The sequence below is a fragment of the Priapulus caudatus genome, unplaced genomic scaffold (genome assembly GCF_000485595.1).
Source record: "Priapulus caudatus unplaced genomic scaffold, Priapulus_caudatus-5.0.1 Scaffold43, whole genome shotgun sequence".
Classification (NCBI taxonomy): domain Eukaryota; kingdom Metazoa; phylum Priapulida; class Priapulimorpha; order Priapulimorphida; family Priapulidae; genus Priapulus; species Priapulus caudatus.
The window spans coordinates 382,287-398,834 of NW_014577104.1; the positions used below are offsets into that span (position 1 = coordinate 382,287).

The 16,548-nt window shown below is 39.3% G+C and overlaps 2 protein-coding genes across 3 annotated transcripts in view; one reads left to right on the top strand and one right to left on the bottom strand.

Moving 5' to 3' along the window:
* The window catches only part of LOC106820689 (centrosomal protein of 89 kDa-like), a 20,362-nt gene extending 16,308 nt beyond the window's left edge, over positions 1 to 4,054 (bottom strand). For both annotated transcript variants that reach the window (XM_014825191.1, XM_014825190.1), the window contains exons 1-8: positions 3,925 to 4,054; positions 2,651 to 2,874; positions 2,122 to 2,221; positions 1,931 to 2,020; positions 1,395 to 1,473; positions 1,127 to 1,255; positions 547 to 695; positions 317 to 364 (exon numbers count right to left, since the gene is read on the bottom strand). In XM_014825191.1, coding sequence (XP_014680677.1) covers positions 317 to 364; positions 547 to 695; positions 1,127 to 1,255; positions 1,395 to 1,473; positions 1,931 to 2,020; positions 2,122 to 2,221; positions 2,651 to 2,874; positions 3,925 to 3,969 — 864 coding nt within the window. In that variant the 5' untranslated portion in view covers positions 3,970 to 4,054. The remainder of the gene's footprint in view (positions 1 to 316; positions 365 to 546; positions 696 to 1,126; positions 1,256 to 1,394; positions 1,474 to 1,930; positions 2,021 to 2,121; positions 2,222 to 2,650; positions 2,875 to 3,924) is intronic.
* A 3,146-nt stretch (positions 4,055 to 7,200) lies between these two features.
* Positions 7,201 to 16,548, top strand: part of LOC106820682 (dynein heavy chain 5, axonemal-like) — a 12,949-nt gene continuing 3,601 nt past the window's right edge. Inside the window, exons 1-11 of the mRNA XM_014825185.1 lie at positions 7,201 to 7,313; positions 8,119 to 8,256; positions 8,443 to 8,521; positions 8,650 to 8,825; positions 9,006 to 9,192; positions 9,708 to 9,871; positions 11,190 to 11,366; positions 12,831 to 12,944; positions 13,303 to 13,410; positions 13,596 to 13,726; positions 14,293 to 14,471. Coding sequence (XP_014680671.1) covers positions 8,443 to 8,521; positions 8,650 to 8,825; positions 9,006 to 9,192; positions 9,708 to 9,871; positions 11,190 to 11,366; positions 12,831 to 12,944; positions 13,303 to 13,410; positions 13,596 to 13,726; positions 14,293 to 14,471 — 1,315 coding nt within the window. The 5' untranslated portion in view covers positions 7,201 to 7,313; positions 8,119 to 8,256. The remainder of the gene's footprint in view (positions 7,314 to 8,118; positions 8,257 to 8,442; positions 8,522 to 8,649; positions 8,826 to 9,005; positions 9,193 to 9,707; positions 9,872 to 11,189; positions 11,367 to 12,830; positions 12,945 to 13,302; positions 13,411 to 13,595; positions 13,727 to 14,292; positions 14,472 to 16,548) is intronic.

A 16,548-nucleotide genomic window follows, 5' to 3' on the forward strand; every position in this document is an offset into this window, starting at 1 on the left:
CGGACGGACGCACGGACGGACGCACGGACGGACGGACGCACGGACGATCAAGCGATTCTACAAGCTGCATCTGACTATGTCAGATGAGCTAAAAATATATAAGGCCTATCTGATAATTAAAATTGTAATTGTAATTTTTTTAACGAGGCCAGGATTAGGCCAGCTACGCGCTTTCTAAGAGAATAAGAAAATAGAGAAAAACATTGTTTTTTAAAATTTTGGTTTTGATGGGGGGGTCCTAGGGCCCAGGATCCCCCCTGGCTACGCGTTTGGATTGCACCCTATACATATGTAATACAAGAATACTAAAACATACCTGTCGTTGTGGCAATGAGGAAGCTAGAGGTAAGGATGCATCCAAGTTCTAAAAAAAAAAATTTGCAACTATAAAATATTCATAGCAGAATTAAACTAGTTCCACAATGGCGGGGTTGACAATGCCATACAATGAGAAGTTTATTTTTTATGTATGTATGTGTTTGGTATGTCATGTGTGCTAATTATCAGCTAATAACACTAGCAACCACATGGTATAATATAGTTTACCATGCTGTCCTTGTGTGGAAGTCTGTATTTATCATTGTGTCTGCCTAGTTCTTCGTGCAGGCTATATACTGTGGACCGGAGCACTTCATTTTCCTCTAACAGATGATGCTGATCATCCTGGTCCACTTCCACTTTGGTCACTTGAAAATCTAAAAAAAAAGAGAACAAGAAATTACTATCAATGCACATAGATTTAAATTGACTATTCACCTTTTACAGAACTAGTAAATTCTGTACACAAATTATAAACTATCAACAGTTACATGAATTTGATTAATATCAACAGTAACATATAATTTGTTGACTATCAACAGTTATGTGGAATTTGTGAAATCTTCATGGTTAAATTGCTGCATTAAACCCTTTTTTTTACAATTCTACTCCATTCAAATAAACGTTCACAGCTGGAAACATTTTCTATAGTGCCCAACTTTTGTGTGTACTAAAAAGGCAAATTGGTTGGATGTACTCGATTTTTCCTACTCCAAACACCAAATTTATATGTTTATATATTAGTACTTAGTTTATGTCAAGTTGACCATAATGAGTGTAAAGTACAGGTTATATATTTTATAGACACCTGAATGTGGCTGGACTGTGGGCGGCTCGTTGCAATGTTCCTCATTTTCCGTTTCCAATTCTAGACACTGCTTCCTGGATTCAGATTTTGCAGCAATTACTGCACGCTCTTGCTTCATGGTAGAGTCCTCTGTGATAAATAATAAGGCTGCCAAATGAGATTCAACATCTGACATTATTTTTTTGAACTAATGATATGAATAAATTGTTCATAGAAATATTACCATATAAAATAAGGTAATAAATCAATTTAAGGTAATTTTACGTACCTTTGTTCTGAACATCATCTTCAGTTACTATTGGTGGTTTGGAATGTATATTTGGTTGCTTTTTAATTTCAGCATATATCTGTAAAAAGAAGTAATAATAGCCAGTCTACTAGATAAGAATTAAAATATTTCAACTGCTACTATTTGACTGCTTATGCAGGTTAGAAAATAACAGATTAGGCAGCATAACTCCATTAGTTATATGTGAGTATGAAGTACAAGCTGGAGCTTTGATTAGTGTATGGCCGGCCAATTGCCTAGGGAAGGAAAGTGTTAGGCATGGCATGGGCTTCTAACCAATGGGTGTCCTTGCCACTAGAATGAAGACCATGTCCAGATTTCATGCTCTTTCCTGCAAAACTTATAGTAGTGAGTGACAAAACACATTCCTTCTTTACCAAATGCCCCTGCCACGTGGTCATGTACACTGCTACCCAGTCAGTACCCACTGTACTAAATTTCCTTGCTAGAATTGAAGACACATCAAACTCGAAAACATATATAATTTTTATACAATGCAAACACTATAAATATACCTCGGCTAACTGGGATTCACTGCCTGAACTCATCGGACTCATACCCTCCGTGTCACTAGGTGTACTAGCTCCAAAATGGTACTCCAATCTCTGAAATATACCAAATTAAACCTTAAGATAGTACAAACAAAATTCTAGTGATCCTTTTAAAAGCTTATACTCTTATCTTATTACGTCTGAGATGTTTTTACCTTTCTCGTGGAATGTTCTACAACAGCGGTTCTCCTATGTGACATCTCTAAACTTGCAGGTTGTGCTTCATCCTCTTCAGGTGCTATTTGATGCAATGTTCTAAAATACAATTATACATTTATATTACCCATATTTATTCTAGTAAAGAAAGTTGCAGCGCATGGATATAATTAAATATGGTCATATTGCCTATTTTTCAATCACTATGAAAGTCAAACATAATAAATTTTGACCACAACAACTAATATATGCTATTAATAGCTATCTTATGACTTTCCGTTTTTTCTCTATTTTAAAAAGCAATGCAATCTATAGTTCCAAAAGATGTGTATCACTGAAAAGGTGATTATTTTATTATAGAAGTTACTACATTATATGGTCTGTTGGTAAGAAAATTAATAAAATATCATATTTCTAGACAGATAGCAGCCTTAACAGTGAATGTTTATCATATCGATATTTGCATAATTCCAATATTCCTTTAATCTTATCTAGTAGATATTATTTACTTTTTTTATATAAATATACCTATCAACACTTTCAACCAATTGGGCAGGTGTAGTTGGCTCTGTGGTGGACCCTCTCCTGTTATAGTGCCTTGGAGGTGTAACAAGAGCTCTTGGTAGAAAGGTTGCATTCAACAATGCCGTGTGAATGACTGTTGTTTTCGGTGCCAGTGGAAAAGCAGGAGGAGGTATGCGTGGTGCCGCAGCAAAAATTGATCTTGGTATTATGGAAGCACCAATGTGAGCCTGTAATTATATCCCCAAACGAGATGATCATATATTAAACTGAGAAGATGAGAACTTTAGATTACTAAAGTTCAATAATTTACATATGAAGTATAGAATTGACAAGTGACATATTTCTATTCTGCCATAGGATACCACCCTTACAGATGTAAATAAGTTTACTGGTTACTAAATATGTTCGTGATTTGACTTCAAAATATACATAACCATAAGTATAAACAAGTTACATGTTCAGACAACATTTGGCACAACTTTACAAGTACAGCAGACTAAAAAACACAATAAACTTAACAGTGGACATTTGCAGTATATCTCTCTCTCTATATATATATATATAATTAATCAATTGAATAGAAAATAAATATATACATATAATACAAACATCCAAGAAACAGCTAGGCATACATCAAAAGACATGTGTATTGATTTTACTCGTTAGTCTCACACTCAGCCTGGTCCCCCTAGGTTAGCTCTAGTAACTATAGCCCGCGTACAGTTGCCGCTGGCAGCGGCAACTCAACTGTACGCGGGCTATAGTTACTACTACTAGAGCTACCCCTAGGTAAGACTACTAAGAGTACAACTACAAGTAGTAAGTACACGTAACAATATATCACACTATACACCAGGTATATATGCCAGGCATAGGCAGTACCATGGCAAATTCAGCACCCGAAGCAATGACAAATGTTGTACACATTATAACATAAATTGATATAATAGTACTTAATACTATAAATATAATAGTACTAGTAGTAGTAGTAATAAATTAATAATGTGATTGTCACACTCCAACTTCCAAGACATGCAGATCAATGCTCGTCGTGCAATAAATGTTTAAAGTGTCAAATACAACAGTCTAGACACAAAACATTAGCCCTACTATGGAGCGCTCACTGCACACAAAGCCGTCATATATACACGCGTGCTGTAGACTACTACCGTACTAGTTAGTGAGTAATGTACTGACTGAGTCACTACTGAAAAAGAGAAGCTAGGAATCTAGTTGTAGTTGTAACATTTATGTTAGTAATTTCACACTGTATTTACCAATGGCATCATTTTGGGGTTAGCGCGCTTTTTATTCCGCGCCATATCTAAGTCATATTTTACATAGTAAAATAGTACAATACTCAATAGGATAAACCGTGTATAATATTTTGTCCTGAGCTTATATGAAACAGGAATTCGGCACGCAAAAATGTTGACATCCAATAGCGCCACCTGGTGGTAGCGTCCTTTGTTACTCGTAAAACGAGGATAGTTGTACTAGAGTTGACTATTTACATTATAACAGGAGTGAATATAATATGAATCAATTTCTATATCTATCTTTATCATAAATTAATATTTATTTAAATATATATATATCTTTATATGATCCTGTGATAGCTAGATTTATTGTTAGCAAAGTGATATATATATATATATACTATATATATATATATTTATTTATTTATTTATTTATATATTATATTTATATATATATATATATAGTATATATATTATATATATAATATATATATATATATATATTTATTTATTTATTTATTTATATATATATTAGGTACTACACGAATAGAAATAGTATAGATGGTTTATCTGTACTATTTTTATGGGTACCGGATACACCAGAGCACGTATATTCATGTTATCAAGAGTGAATAATAATTACATCTATTATTATTCACTGCTGGATATTATCAAGATGCATAATGAGTACATTATTATACGTACATATGAAAATAAAAATAAACAAGACGCGCGCATGCTTACCCCAACACACACACACACAACAGCAACACACACACAACACAACACCACACACACACACACACACACCACACACACACACACCACACCAGCGCACGTCACACGCACGCACGCCACGCACGCACGCACGCACGACGCACGCCGCACGCACGCCACCACACATGCACCACGACACACACATGGACACCATGCCACATGCAACACCCAACACACACACACACACACACACCACACACCACACACACACACACACACACCACATGCACACCATCCACACACACACACACACACACACACACACACACACACACACACAGTGGCCGCGTAGCAGGCGGGGGCTGGGGGGGCGGTCGCCCCCCAAAACGAGCCCTCAAATATTGGCCCAAAATGCGCTTAATATATTCATAAATTATTACGTGGGGGGCATTTGCTCCCCAGCAGCCCCCTAGCACTGGCATGGCTTACGGCACGTGCCCAAACGTAGAGTTGTAAAATTTGCATTGTGCGCTGCATTTAGTAGCATGCTTATAAATGTATGTACGTGATGCTGTGTGGTGTCGTGTGCTGTGTGCGTGCGTTGCGTGCGTGCGTGCGTGGCGTGCGCTGCGGTGTCGTGTGTGCGTGGTGGCATGTTGTCACTGTGATGTATCATGCGTTGCTGGCCGTGTGTGTGTGTGTCGTGTGCTGCTGTGCCTTGCGTGCTGTGCGTGCTGTGCGTGCGTGCTGTGCGTGCCGTGGTGGCGTGACCCCTCCCTTTTTACCACTAATAAAAATGGAAAAAAATATACACACACGCCCACGCGCGCGGTGCGCGCACGCACGCACGCACGCACGCACGCACTGCACTGCCACGCACCGCACGCACACACACACACACAGACCACAGACACACACTATGCAGTGCACGCACGCACGCTACGCCACGCACGCACACACACACACACTACGCGCCGCGCGCACACACACACACTTCTCCTTATATATGTCCCCAGTTTTTGAAAAAATCTTGTTTAGCGCTAGTTTTTCTTAGATAAACTTACTTAGGTATATATGGTAAATTCGTTATAAAACTTAAGATAATGGGCAAAAGGAGCGGCTTCGCAGCGTTGTCGGCTGGACCGGATTTGATAAATTTTTGCATTCTTCTAGACATCAAAATTATCTGCCTCAGATGGCTCTTCAGAACTGCACCAATTTTTAAAGGAAAAATCTTCCCAACCCCCAAAGTGCCTCGGCAGCTTTTTAAAACACCAGAAAAAGTAAGCAAAAAAAGCTTGCCTGATTTATTTCTTACCTGCGACACCCTCAAAAATCTGAGATCCGCCCCTGTTGCTGTGATGTGTGTATGTATGTTTCCGTGCGTGCCGCGATCGCGCGCCGGGGGTTCGTGTTGTAAATTATTGTTGGGCCCTTACGGCTCGTTGCCTAGTATGTATATGGCTATCGCCGCATCTCCCGCCCCCCACTCCTCGGTACGGTCATTTACGCCCGTAGCTCAGTGCCATCTGCGCCCCCCCAAAATAAAAATTCCTGGCTACGCGCCTCGCACACACACACAGCACACACACAGCAACACACACACACACACACTACACACACAACACACCACAGCACACACACACACACACACACCACACACACACACACACACACACACACACACACACACACACACACACACAGTCACACACACACACACGCGCGCGCATATATATATTACATCATTGACACATTGTAATATTATATGTTTTCATTGGCGCACTATATAGGTATATTACACACGCGACTGCACGTACAGCACGCTATCACTCGCAACATTTTTTTCAAGTAGCAACGGCGGGAAAAAATATATAAAGAAGATAAAGAAAAACGGGGGAAGAAAGAAGGAATTAGGTAACATGCGCGGACGTAAGTGAATCAGAAATAATGGTAGGGCGCCCTATCTGAGGCAACCCCGATGAAATTTTAATTAAATTCATTATTGATGCTGGTAGGATGTATGATGTATGAAATATGATGTACGTATTGATTATGGTGATTTAATTGTGGTAGGCATATGTATACCACAAAACATATGGATACCCGGCCTGTAGCATGGTGGGAAACTTGTCCTCGCGCATGATATATATATATATATATATATATATCAGGCGTAAATATGTATAAGATCAGTGGTGTAACGCCTTGATATATGCCGACGATGTAACAGTAAGGTATGACAGGTATCGCGTTGGAAAAGTTGCTTACACGACCGGTAACCGACTATCCGTACTGCTTCGTGCATCGTGGCCGGTTGCTACGTACGCAGTACGCACACGCGATGCGAAACGATGCGCAGTCATGTACAATGGAAGAAAGTTGTCGTTCGTTGTGTTTACGTATATCAATTCAATCATCCAATCATTTGTTACCGATAAAATATTCATTTGCGTTTGCGTAAAGCTTGTGTTGCAGATTGTGTGTCAGCTATCTGTGGTTTACTCAGAGGTTTACTGTTGAACTCTTACGAAATAGTGTGTGAAGCAACTGATTTAGTGATTGCAATGTTGAAGCCAACAAATAATACCGTTACTGGCGTTAGTCATCTTCCGTCACGTAGTAGAACAATATCAGTATCAGTGGTAGTGGATCCGTGCAGAGGTAGACTGAATGTAATTGAGCGACAGGTATAGCGTATATTATAAGAATATTTGATATTATTTATGATGTAACTCTGGTCATCAGTAAAGAATCTAAATAATAGGTCAGGAAATAATGTAATGTATGTAATGTACGTGCGTGCGTGCGTGCGTGCGTGCGTGCGTGCATGCATGTATGTAATGTATGTATGTATGTATGTAATGTATTGTATTGTAATTGTATAACTATGAACAATGACAATGCTATTGTGTAATTTGTAATTTCAATTTGTATACATTGTGTGACATCGTAGACATTGCATGTAGTTGTGAATGTACATGTGGTTTACATTATTGTATGCCTAGTGCTCAACGGTCATATAATAGGCCCCTACCAGAACCATATAAGTTATAACTCCATGTGCAGGGTTGGGGCCATGCAGTCCGGGCCAGTCTCATCTGTCTGTTTATACATAAACAAATGGAAGTTGAAAGGGTAAAGGGTAAAAGGGTAAAGGGTAAGGGTCTTAACTCTTCCCGATGCTCTTGCTCTGCTGAACAATATTGTCATTGAATCAGTGGGGTTTCCAAAGACATAACTTCATAAGTTCACTCTTACTTGTAAACAAAATTGTAAACGATGGATGGTAAAGTTCCAATTTTGGAAAATATACATATCCTTCCCCGAAACAAAGCTAGCCATTTACTAGATTTAAATTCCAATTTCACTAGTGTATATGTACACCAGTCGTTAGTTTGTGCCCTGTTGTACATGTGCGTGTTACGTTGTACTGACCAATATAACTAATAGGACTAAATGACAACTTGTCATATCACTTGTGATGCATTTCAGCAACGACTTAAGGAAGAGAGGGAGGCCAACAAAAATCTGCTTGATGAAAAACATCATTATATATCGCAAGCTTTGCTAAATGTGACAGACGATATTGTGCTGTCTGATATAGAAGACTGCTATTTTGATGGAGATGGTGTAAGTAAACCAATTTAAATAATTACCAGGTTATATTACTGTGTTGATTTCTAACCTATTGTTAACAGTTAACACTTTGATTTGTAAAGAAACGTCACTATATTCCAAATATTATTTATTATTACATGATGTGAACGTTGTGATATATATGTGGATCATTAGGTCAATCTATTTACCCTTTGACAGATGTCAACACTGGACAAGTTCTTCACAGTAGATGGAACAAAGCACATCTTGTTTCACCATCGAGATCAAGAGCAAGAGGGTAAGGCGAATTGGTGGTATGCAATGTGTATAATCTACCAAGATTCTTTTAGTTTGGATGTGTTGTTACTATAAAATAATAATAAAAGACAGATGTCAGGGTTATACAGGGGTTTATGTTTGTTACAGGTGTGGGTGAAACAATCAGGAGTGTGTCTGTTGTCTCGCGGACGCACAGTCGCGCTGGCAATAGGCATCGTTTGTACGTCACAAGCAGTATAGATGATGTATTGGTGAATGGGCGTGCCACACTCTTCTCCAGACAAGATGAAAGCAAGGCAATCACTTCAGCCAATATTCACAAGGTACGAGATAGGCCGATGAGCAGAGTGGATACATTTAATGTAATGAAATACATTTTTGATTGAAGCTTGTCGTGTTCACACATGATTGTGTAACAGTGTAAGGCATTGTTATTATCACTCCGTCAGTAATTACAGGCTGGAAGTCGTGCACAGCATAGTCTAACTCTATTGTGTTTCTAGGAAGTGTACCTCACTGTTCTGGATGGGAGTGTGGGACTTGCACAGGGAGTCTGCATGCTTGTCAGGAACGTTTTTTACCCCGTACTGAGACACAGTAGATGGGACACACTGATGGAGATCTCAGGTGGTGCCAAAATGGTTGAGAAATTTTTAAGCTCAGTGGACACCTTTGTCAGGGTGCTTGAGGGTGAGTATAATTTATACATGGGTTGAAATCCTAAGCGGCCCGCAGGCCCGATGCCCGTATTTTAAGGCTTGGGCCTGACATTTCTAATACTAGCAAGCCCAACGGGCCTGTAGAAAATCCACCCCCAGCATGCAAAACCGTCCCCGGCCTGTAAAATTTGCTTGGCGGTCCTGTAAAATTTGCATGGCGGGCTTGTAAAATCCCTTACCTACAGGCCCGGCTGGCCTGTAAATTTTCAAACTAATTTCGACCCCTGTTATAGATATCTAATATATTTCATTTACCGATGGGATATTAATGATTGCATCAAGAACAGACTGACAGAGGAGGAAATGTCTCGTTCACTTATTTGTGTGCTTTTACTTTTCACATCTATGCAAAATAAATTGCTTGCACGTAGGTGGAAATATATTATTATCGTTTGGGCCCCTGCTCATCACATCTGTAAGTTTAGCAACCAACAAAAATGTATACAGGTGACAATCCACTGTTCACTTACCTGTTGACCTTTGCAGGAGCATGTGACAGCCTGCAGGACAATGTTGTGTTGCCTGACTGTGCCCAGGTGGATCTGTGTCTGCTCACTACAAAGGAAGAAATTGTGCTGACAAGTAGCAACATGGAAGCGATGGAGGCAGTAGATATGTGCGTTCGAATGTGGATGCAACAGATCGCCAAGGTAAGGGTGACAAATAATACGTAATTCTTCAGATCTAACTCGGTTAATTGTTACTCAACCGTAAAGATTGAAAACGTACAGCTGACGTTTCACCTCCTATCAGGAGGCTTTCTCAAAGCTGACTGAAGATTATCAGTTTTGACCACTAGATGGTGTAGTGGTCAACAGCTTGGTCCACACGTGACGAAACGTCAGCTGTACGTTTTCAATCTTCACGGATGAGTAACAATTAACCCAGTTAGATCTATTAGTCTACCAACCGAATGAACTTATTTAATGAGTCGTAATTCTTCATTCCGGTTATTGAGAAATACAGGCTACCCCCTTATTTGAGATGTTTTGGGATCGAAAGTGTCTCGGATTTCAGAATTTCTGTCAGAGTTAGTGATACCTGTATAGTACCCTGCTCATGCATGAAGACCTGCCTTTCTTTCTGCATCAACACATTAATTTTCCCATATTCATGTAATATTCTTAAAGTGATTACGTCACCGTAAATAGTAAAAATAAAAAAAACATTTCCACTTTTTCACAAAATGCAAGTAATTCTGTTAACTTTTTATGGTTAAATTGCCGCATTATATTTCCTATTTTATTATATTGTTTGATGTAAACATACACTCATGACTCATACATAGCCCATAGCAAGCAATTAATGTCAGGATCATAATATCAAATCGTCCATGTTTTTTGGATTTTTAACTTGTTGAGAAACAATCTTATCAGGTAAGAATTTGGCGATACGTTTAGTCCCGTTAGTTCCTACTTTTAATGTAAAAAAATGGCAACAAAAATTTTACAAATTTTACCATAGAAAATTTGTGACGTAGTCAATTTAAAATATTCTTGTTTCCTAATGCTGACACCAGATAGGAAGTGATTTCTGCTCAGGTAGGTGTATATTTGCAATAGGTGGGTATGTGAAACTGATTGTCAAAATGTTCATGCTTTATATCGATACCTTCATGTAATTCCAGTTTGGGACAGCTACATATGATGGTGAAATTTATGTCCTAGGGAAGTGCATACCTTGCTATGGTCAGGCGATGATAAGTGCACATACTAGGATATGTATAATAATACAGGCGTGTTAAATACGTAACTTTCACGTGAATCAATATTGTTTATAGAGCTGTAACATCATATAATAACAATTATGGACGTTTAAGATATATACCTCAAAGTTACTCCATTTATGAATGGCACTCATACACTCAGAAAGTGTTGGAGGATGCTAGTTCTAATTCTCATTCTCTAATATTAGGGAATATCGCATTCTTTATCTGGCTTTGACTAACGTGCACTTTTTGACCTGCAGGTGTTAACAGAGAGTGAGCAGATACACAGGGAGTCGGACAATGTTGGTCCTCGCGCCGAACTCGAATTTTGGAAGAGGCGCATGGCCAAGTTCAATGCTCTTGAGGAGGAGCTGAGAAGTGGCAAGGTGAAAGCTGCCCTAAAGTGCCAGCAGGTGGCGCAGTCGAAGCTCCTGAAGGTAGTTTAGTGTACTATGCATGTGCGTGCGTGCGTGCGTGAGTGCGTGCGTGCATGAGTGTGTGCATGAGTGCGTGCGTACATGCATCAGTGCATGCGTGCGTACGTGCATTCGTGCTTACGTGCGTGCGTGCATGTGTGCTCGTGTGTCTCTGTGTGTGCATACATTCGTGTGTGTACATGGTTCGCACAGTCCTTGAAAAGTCCTTGAGTTTGAGGGGAGTCCTTGAAAAGTACTTGAATTTAGTAAATGTTGATTTTGTGCTTGAAAAGTGCTTGAATTTCATGAAAATGTCCTTGAATTTAATGAAAATGTCCTTGAATTTTTAGAAAAAATCCTTGTCTGTAATAAAAAGAAATTTTGTACCATTAATAATGTGCAAACCTCGATAAAAATTGCGTTAAATGAGCTTAGAAAGCTAAAGACACGATGGACAGTTAAATGATGATCACAAATTACAGTAAGTCAGTAAAATCAGTCAGTAAATCAAGATATGTTCTAGAAAGTAGAAGTGACAGTGTTTAGAAGGGTTTATTAATGTGATCCAGGTAAGTTTTAGAGGTGACATGCAGTGGTTATGAATGGGGTTAATAAATTAATCCAGGTATGTTTTGTTCTGTGTATGAATTCCGATAAAATGTCTGATAAAATGTCTGATAAAATGTCCTTGAATTTCCGATAAAATGTACTTGAAAAGTCCTTGGAAATAATTTCAGTCCTGTATGAACCATGGTGTATGTCATTGTGTGTGATTACTTAGGTACACATATGCGTGCATGTGTGCACGTGTGTGATTGGTTGGGTGCATGTCCCTATTTGTTTATGCATTATTGTATCCCTCGCGACGAAGTCGGCGGGGATACTATGGTTTCATGTCTGTACTGCTGCTCGGTCCGCCGCAGAGATGTTCCATTCTGCTCTATAACTCGACCCCTAATTGACCTAGCGTGACCAAACTTGGTCTACTTACACATCTTGGGGAGAAGGTGGACAGCATACCAAAACCGGGTCACTGCTACCTTTATTCGACCTTGATCCTGACTTTGATCATATTTCCCTTCCGCTCTATAACTCGGGCCCTAATTGACCTAGCACGACTAAACTTGGTACTTACATATCTTGGGGAGAGTGTGTGTCGCGTACCAAAACCAGGTCACTGCAACCTTTATTTGACCTTGACCTTGACCTTCATCATATTTCTTTTCCACTCTATAACTCTGCCCCTAATTGACCTAGCGTGACCAAACTTTTTATAATTACACATCTTGGGGAGAACACGGGGGATACATGTAGTTGGCGACAACTGCCCTTTCTAGTTAATTATTATGGGCAGATAGGGTTTTGCTTGGTTGGGTTCCGGTAGAGTGGTAAAATCGTTGTGGCTGTTAATGCAGATGGAAAATTCCATCTTTATGTCTTTATGCAAGTGAACCTTAAAGTTTCATTTTCTGATCTTTATTGTAGGACTGGGCTCGCATTGAGCAGGCTATCATAGACTCTGCTTTGGAAGCCAAAGATAACGTCAGGTTTCTGTACACGATAGATGACTGTTGTGAGCCACTGTACAGCAACAACCCTGTACGAGCATTGAGTGATGTATTTCCCTTTGTTCCTGACTTTCAACCCCTTTAAGATAAACACAAACTGTTGACACCCATGCGATCCCACACATTCTCTTGAAGCGTGGGACAGCGCATGTTTTTATCATGCAAGATACTGTGGTCGAGGCACTTATGGTCTAAACGTTTGTTAGGTTATTTATTATTAGGTTAACTATTTGCCTATCTAGTGGGTGTGCATGTGTGGGTGTGTGTGTGTGTGGGTGTGTGTGTCAGTGAATATCTCTGTCAGTATTATGGTTGTGACATCTCTGTGATTGAAGGGGATGGTAATATTCAATATGGAGTGAAAGCGGTATATTATTTATCAATTTCAGTTGCAAATAGTAGCGAGTCTACCAGGGTTGATGAATGCAGTGAGAATGGTGTTCACTATATCCCGCTACTACAATACTTCAGAACGAATGACATCTCTCTTAGTCAAGGTACATTGTTATGTTCATCAGAAGTCCTTACTGTAGAAGTTGTGGAAATTGTAGCAATGAAAAAAAAACACTAATATTTTTTTAATTCATGTATAGGAAGCATGCTAAGTGGTATAGAGACGAGTCCATCGGTAGTATAAATACGTATGAATTAAGGGGTCTCTAATGTTTCGTAATCTTCACAGGTCACAAACCAGATGATAACATCGTGTCGTAATTACGTCACAAACTTCGATGTTGACACAGTGTGGTCTCAGCCCAGGGAGGAACTCTTCCAGAAGATTGACGCCTGTGGCAGCCTGCATCAGGCCTACAGGTATCTGAGAGAGATGGAGTCAAACATAATCAATTAGGAAAGTTATGTGGATAGATTTGAAAATATTTTGTTTTCATTTTATGAGGTGTTTGACATGGCTTAAAGGTGTTCAACGTGGCAAAAAGTTAGTTATTAAAATCCAAGTATTAGTTTATGTGTGAATAAGAACGAAGGGAAAGGAAAAACGTTATTTTGATACATCTGAGCCAGAACATTTAATAGTTTTATAAATATTGCTATGCACATGTGCATTATATCAGAACGTTAAAATGTAAAATATATACGCTTAAACAAATTTTTACCATCCTATAAATGACATTGTGATTGTTCTGAGTAACTAGGTCCTCTTCTATATTTTGTAAGAATATTTGATGCAACATTGCAAATCTTCCATATCCATACTCAGCTTGAGTAAAGAAAATAATTTTATTTGTCAAAAGTGTGCAAGACGAAGTTGGCAATTGCTGCACTAGTTTGCATATATATATAGTATATTATTATATATATATATAATTATATATATATATAGTATATATAACATATATATATGTGTATGTATTGCACAGAAATAATTATGAGAAGACACGCAAGACAGTAGCAGCTGCTGGCAGCAAACAATCGTTTGAGTTTAGCGAGTCGTACATATTCGGCAAGTTTGACACGTTCGTTCGTCGCCTCAACAAAGTGGTGCAGATGTTTCAACTGATAGAGACATACAGCTGCCTGGAGAGGTGTCACATAGATGGTACATAGACCTAACATTACAGTGCTTGAATTTCAAAGTAAATTCCAGACTGTTGGGGTGTGTGTGGGGGGGGGGTAAATTTCCTCATGGGCTTCTCACAGACTTTGGTTGTTGGTATGATATGTTAACTTCTTATTCTTCGTCGCGTCCGGATCTAGAATCATAAATATGCATGGCTGCCAGTATATGTGAACTAAATTTGAACAGATTCATGGTGGCAACTAATTAGTATGCAATACTTACTTAAAACCTTTTCAACACAGCACTAGTCATCGGATTTGTTTGAAAGAGTTGATCAATATTTAAAAAAAAATTGAGGGCAAAATTCTGGCTGGTTTAGATATGAGCTGTAATGTGGATGTAATTCCAAGGGGGTAATTGGTCTCTTGATGTAATGAATTTATGAAACGACAGAAACAACGTATAGAACAACGCTGCTTTATAATCTGTCTATATCGTTTACAGGTGTAAGAGGTAGATTAGTGGGCAGGATATAGGGCTGCTGTTTCATCATTGTAAGAAGAAAACTATAATTTTGGACTCATACACGAAAGCAAGAAGTCATAGATAGACTTTGCAGAATTTGAAAAAATATCTTGATTGTACACGATTGAGGGTTTGTGATAAAAGTACTGTGAGTCAATGTATGTAAGAAGCAGTACTCTAAATCAATTACATTTTGGAATATGTTGTAGCTTAGTTTAAGGTGATTAGAAGCCGAAAGATGCTAAAACTTTTTATCAATTAAATTATTGGCCATTCACCGATGAAACATATTATAATAAGTGCTTCCACTTCATTGAAGGTTTTTCACCATACTTTACAATGCCTATTCTAACGCGTATACTGGGTTTATTCCTCGAATATTCCATTAGGCTTCAAATCTATGCATTCCAATTTAAGTTTGTGGCTGTGAGTTTGCATCGAAATACGTGTTTCAGCAGGTAGGCAACTGCGGTGCGTTCCATTGGGAGCGCTTTAAACCGGGCTACACACCACCAGGGCGGCGGCCTGCAGTTCGCTCAGCATAGTAGAGAGGGCTGGGCCTACCTTGAGCTGGGGCAGAGGGAGAGGTATGCGGCAGCACTGACCCCATGTACGGTCGTGAGCTGGACATAGTCAGCAAGCTGGTAATATGAGGCAACGCTTTGCAGCCACCCCTGAAAGAAGACGTTCCACCTGTGGGCCGGTACGTCTTATACCATGCTACTACTTTAAGCGTCAGCGGTGAAGATATTCTATGTAGCGGTATCGAGTATCTTATCTCGATTTACTCAGGCATTACTGGAACTGATCCAACAGTTGGGTTGGACGTTTGGGTGCACTTTTGGTCAGCCTGTATTAGTGAGAATGAAGAGCATTAGAACATTCATTTGTGTTTAATTTATGTGTACGATGTGTGTAATGATAACAGGGCGTAGCTACGGGGGGGGGGGCAGGGCCAAATTTTCTGTGGCCTGCCCATGTGCCCCCTCCCCACTGAAATTCATGCTTAATAAAAAAAATTTGAATTAAAAACAATGCCGTTAGAACAGTATTAATACAAAGAAAAGTTTATATATTGTGGGCTCGAGCCCGAAAATGTTAAGGCCCCTCCCTCTCAGTGCCCCCCCCGCCCCGCGGAAAAAATCCTAGCTAACGCCAATCTGTATGATAACGGCATCAATGCTTATACATACAGGTAAGAATACAGTGGGTGGCGACAGCTGCATAGACGGATAGAGGAGCGCTCAATGAAATTGTTTAAGAGAGAAGCCAGACTTGCTTCCCAGAGGAGAGGCAGCAAGAATCGTGAAGGTGTTCATCCGAGTTGGCAAAGCGTTCTTTGAGTATTGAGCTTTGTACTATGGAGGCATGGATTCAGCAGGTAAATTGAACAATCTGAATAAGATGGGCTAGTATCCCACAAATGCATGCGCGTATGATTGTTGGTTGCACTTGTTACAGTTATGTGTGCACAAAGAGGTAATCTTGATATCTGTTTAACATAAATGTACACTTATGACAGCTCGTGAAATTGAATAAGATTTAGAGGGAAAATCTCATTCATTGTCCTACATTTTCTCGATCCGGTGCG